The 4,081-nt window shown below is 36.3% G+C and overlaps 1 protein-coding gene across 1 annotated transcript in view; it reads left to right on the forward strand.

The window, feature by feature from the left end:
• Nucleotides 235-4,081, forward strand: part of LOC104726633 (E3 SUMO-protein ligase SIZ1) — a gene marked incomplete at its 5' end in the record, with an annotated part of 6,715 nt that continues 2,868 nt past the window's right edge. Inside the window, 14 exon segments of the mRNA XM_010445539.2 lie at nucleotides 235-269; nucleotides 503-583; nucleotides 884-926; nucleotides 1,035-1,107; nucleotides 1,206-1,368; nucleotides 1,506-1,636; nucleotides 1,951-2,019; nucleotides 2,455-2,542; nucleotides 2,620-2,695; nucleotides 2,853-2,926; nucleotides 3,052-3,159; nucleotides 3,538-3,699; nucleotides 3,798-3,902; nucleotides 3,983-4,063. Coding sequence (XP_010443841.1) covers nucleotides 246-269; nucleotides 503-583; nucleotides 884-926; nucleotides 1,035-1,107; nucleotides 1,206-1,368; nucleotides 1,506-1,636; nucleotides 1,951-2,019; nucleotides 2,455-2,542; nucleotides 2,620-2,695; nucleotides 2,853-2,926; nucleotides 3,052-3,159; nucleotides 3,538-3,699; nucleotides 3,798-3,902; nucleotides 3,983-4,063 — 1,278 coding nt within the window.

Here is a 4,081-nt window from a genome sequence, read left to right on the forward strand (position 1 = left end):
TTTTTTTTTTTTCCGTTTCTGTAAAAAAATTGTATTTTTTTTATTTATTTATTTGGGGAATTTTAAGGGTTTTCGTTTTGAGTTAATTCTCTCTGTCTGTCTCTTTTTGTTTTGTTAGATCGGCTGCTGTATGGAGACTGCTTGCTGTGAATTGGTACTGATTACTGGAGTTTACGTTCCTGTGTTCTGAAACTGGGCTTTTCTTTTTTTTTGCTTCTTCTTTGTTTGTCTCGGGGTTGAAAGACATGGATTTGGAAGCTAGTTGTAAGGTATTTTTTTTTACTCAAAGATCTGTTCTTTTTTCTTTTTTAATTTTCGTTTGCTTGTGTTCTGTGTTGATTTCAACTTGTTTATGAATGAGTGGATGTTTCAAAAAGCTTATTTTTTTTTTTTATTAATTCATGATCTTGATTGTAATTTCTTAAGGGTTTTTTTGGATTTGTGGTTCATGTTTATGGATTTGGTAGTTTGGCTCAAAGTTGAGTTTCTTGTGTGTTTGCAGGATAAACTTTCATATTTCCGGATAAAAGAGCTCAAGGATGTGCTTACTAAGCTGGGACTTTCAAAACAGGGAAAGAAACAGGTTTATATCTTTCTGATGTTCTTCCATTTGTTGTAATTATGGTTTGGTGATGTTCAGATAGTCATAATTGCAGGAAGTGGTATCTGTTTCATATGAATTAGACGATTCCTTTTACCAACTTGTGTTTGGTAGATATGCGTTGTTTAGTCTTCTGTGGGAATTTGTAATCTTGAATAGTCAAATAGGCTTCCATGATGCTCGCAGGGTACACTGAATTAATACTCGGGTTACCAACTTAGGTTATTGCCATTGTCAAAGATTTGATTGTTTTACCATATTTTGTTTTTTTTTCTTGTACAGGAACTTGTTGACCGGATTTTGACCCTTCTTTCTGATGAACAAGGTTAATTGGAGCACTTAGTTTTTGTTTATTCACGTCTTGGTGTATTTAAAGCCACCCTCGCTCTACCATTCTTTCTGATAAGCTTCCGTCTTTATTCCCTACTAACAGCTGCAAGGTTGTGGTCTAAAAAGAATACAGTGGCAAGGGAAGAAGTTGCAAAACTAGTTGACGATACGTATAGGTGAGTACTCGTTTCATGATAGATTTCTTACGCAATGCCATTCTCTTTTTTCTCTGCGATTTTTTGTTACCATAACGTTTTCTTTTTGTGCTCCATAGGAAGATGCAAGTATCTGGGGCAAGTGATTTAGCATCAAAAGGACAAGTAAGTTCAGATACCAATATTATGAAAGTTAAGGGGGAGCCTGAAGATCCTTTTCAACCAGAAATGAAAGTTCGATGTGTTTGTGGAAATTCACTCGAGACAGACTCAATGATACAGGTCTGTTGTAACTGGCTGTAGAGCAATTCTTTGTATATTATGGCCGATGATGATGTGATGTATTTATTATTGATTCATTTGTGAAGGTAGGTGATAGTTTCTAGTTGTAATTACGGTTTTTTTCTTTCCGATTTCAGTGTGAGGATCCTAGATGCCATGTTTGGCAGCATGTTGGCTGTGTTCTTGTCCCAGATAAGCCTATGGATGGAAATCCACCACTTCCTGAATCATTTTATTGTGAAATCTGCCGACTTACTCGAGCTGACCCGTAAGTTTTTTTTACTTTTCTTGCCTGAGCTAAAGTTTGAGTTGTAATTAATTATCCGTCTGAACTCCTCCCCTACTGCATGATAATTCTTTCTTGCCAGAACCAAAAAGAAAGACATATTTATACATTTGACATGCTTTCCCTTCTAGTTTCTTTATCTCCTTGTATTTGATTGCTGTTTATCTTCTAGTTCTGTCTTCATAGTAGTTAGAATTTTTTTTTGTAAATTTTAATTGCTGTTTTTACATTAGCACCTTTGGTTTATCCATGAAAATTGTTATTTATGGTTGTCCTACATGGTCATCATTGTGCAGGTTTTGGGTTACAGTGGCACATCCACTCTCTCCAGTGAGGCTAACTCCAGCGAACATACCATCTGATGGGTAAGACTCCATATCTTTCTTTCTTTTTTTTGCTATGGTTTTGAACTTGTCTAGTTTTAATGCCATTCCTTAAAGTTATAATTTGTTAGCATTTCTTACATTAGAAAGCTGAATCACTCAGTGGGCGATTCTGTATGATACATCACCATCTGTTTCATCTTGCAATAAATACGTTAATTTTTATTTTTCCTGCAATGGTCTGCATTTATTTACTCACTAATGAATCGTCTGCACTGTGTGTATAAATCATCTGCATTCTATCACGGTCTTGCTAGTCACTTGACTTTTCTACTTGGAACTGGGATAAGACATTCATTCCAGTGTCTGGAGAACAAAAATCACAATTTTTTCCTAGCTAAATGCACAGTACTTGCTGAAGAACTACCTTTTTCATGGCTTTTGTTTGTTCTAATGCACCGATCCAAAACTTTCCAGTACAAACACAATGCAGAGTGTGGAGAGAACATTTCAAATCACAAGGGCAGACAAGGACTTGTTAGCAAAACAAGAGTACGATGTTCAGGTTGGGTTTTGTAAAGTACGTTTAAATGTAAACAGTATCGACCTATGCGTTTCTAATTGAAATTCGATTTTTTTTAGGCTTGGTGTATGCTCTTGAATGACAAAGTTATCTTTAGGATGCAGTGGCCTCAGTATGCTGATATGCAGGTCAATGGTATGACAGTGACATCTCCAGATTTTTAGTCTGATATGAGCCTTCACATCATATTCACATTCATATTGTCTTAAATTTTATGTTGTTCTGATTATACTCAATAAGACTGCTTTATATCTTCTGATATGGTATTGATATATAGCCTATCATTTCATAGGCCTGCCTGTACGTGCAATTAACCGACCTGGGTCACAGCTTCTGGGAGTCAACGGCCGCGACGATGGACCTATTGTGTGTTTTTTTTATCCCTTTTCAGTATTAACCAGTTTCACTTAAAATAGGATTTGATCTCTCATACATTGAAAATCTTGCAATCAGTGGTGAAATTTGACCATCTCATTTTACTATGTTGGCAGATCACACAGTGTATTAGGGATGGTGTTAACAGAATTTCCTTGAGTGGAAATGATGTTCGGATCTTTTGTTTTGGAGTTCGACTTGTGAAGCGCAGGACTCTGCAACAGGTATGGATACCAGATAGTGCACAAGAAACATTCAAAGATTTGGTCGGTCTATGGGGAGAATAGTTATAAATGTTCAAATAAGAAATAAAATGATCTTCTAAACACAAAAGAAATAAATTAAAATTGGCATCCTTTAGAATGTGTAATTTGTGGAAGGAAATTACTTGTGGTTACACAGTTACATTAACTATTCCCCTGTTTGTCAGATTTGAAATGTTAAGAGTTCTATTCATTCGTCCTCTATTTCACTCAGATGAGTCAATGAGCGTGGTCTTGTGTTATATTTATTTTGCTAGTGTTCTTGTATGTTCCGAAATCCAGCTATTGTGCGTTAATGATCCCCAATGTTCCTATTTATTTACTCGTTTTTGTATCTAGGTTTTAAATTTGATTCCAGAAGAGGGTAAAGGGGAGACTTTTGAAAATGCTCTTGCACGTGTCCGCCGATGCATTGGAGGTGGAGGTGGAGATGATAATGCTGATAGTGATAGTGACATTGAAGTTGTTGCTGATTTCTTCGGTGTCAATCTTCGGTGTCCTGTAAGTTACTAATATCTTATAGCTCAGTTTTTATACTTATATTTCTAGGGTTATCTGGCAGACTAAACTTATATTTTCTCTTCTGCTTGTGTCATTAGATGAGCGGTTCTAGGATAAAAGTTGCTGGGAGATTTTTACCATGTGTTCACATGGGCTGTTTTGACCTCGAGGTGTTTGTGGAGTTGAATCAACGTTCCAGAAAGGTAGGTCTCCTATCCTTGTCTGGATGTTAAGTTATTTCTCTTGTTTTCTGACTTAAGTTGTTCTGTGGTTGGACATGCAGTGGCAGTGCCCTATTTGTCTGAAGAATTACTCAGTGGAGCATGTAATCGTGGATCCTTATTTTAACCGTATCACGTCTAAGGTATACCTATGGGAACAC

The sequence above is a fragment of the Camelina sativa genome, chromosome 11, assembly GCF_000633955.1.
Source record: "Camelina sativa cultivar DH55 chromosome 11, Cs, whole genome shotgun sequence".
Taxonomy (NCBI): domain Eukaryota; kingdom Viridiplantae; phylum Streptophyta; class Magnoliopsida; order Brassicales; family Brassicaceae; genus Camelina; species Camelina sativa.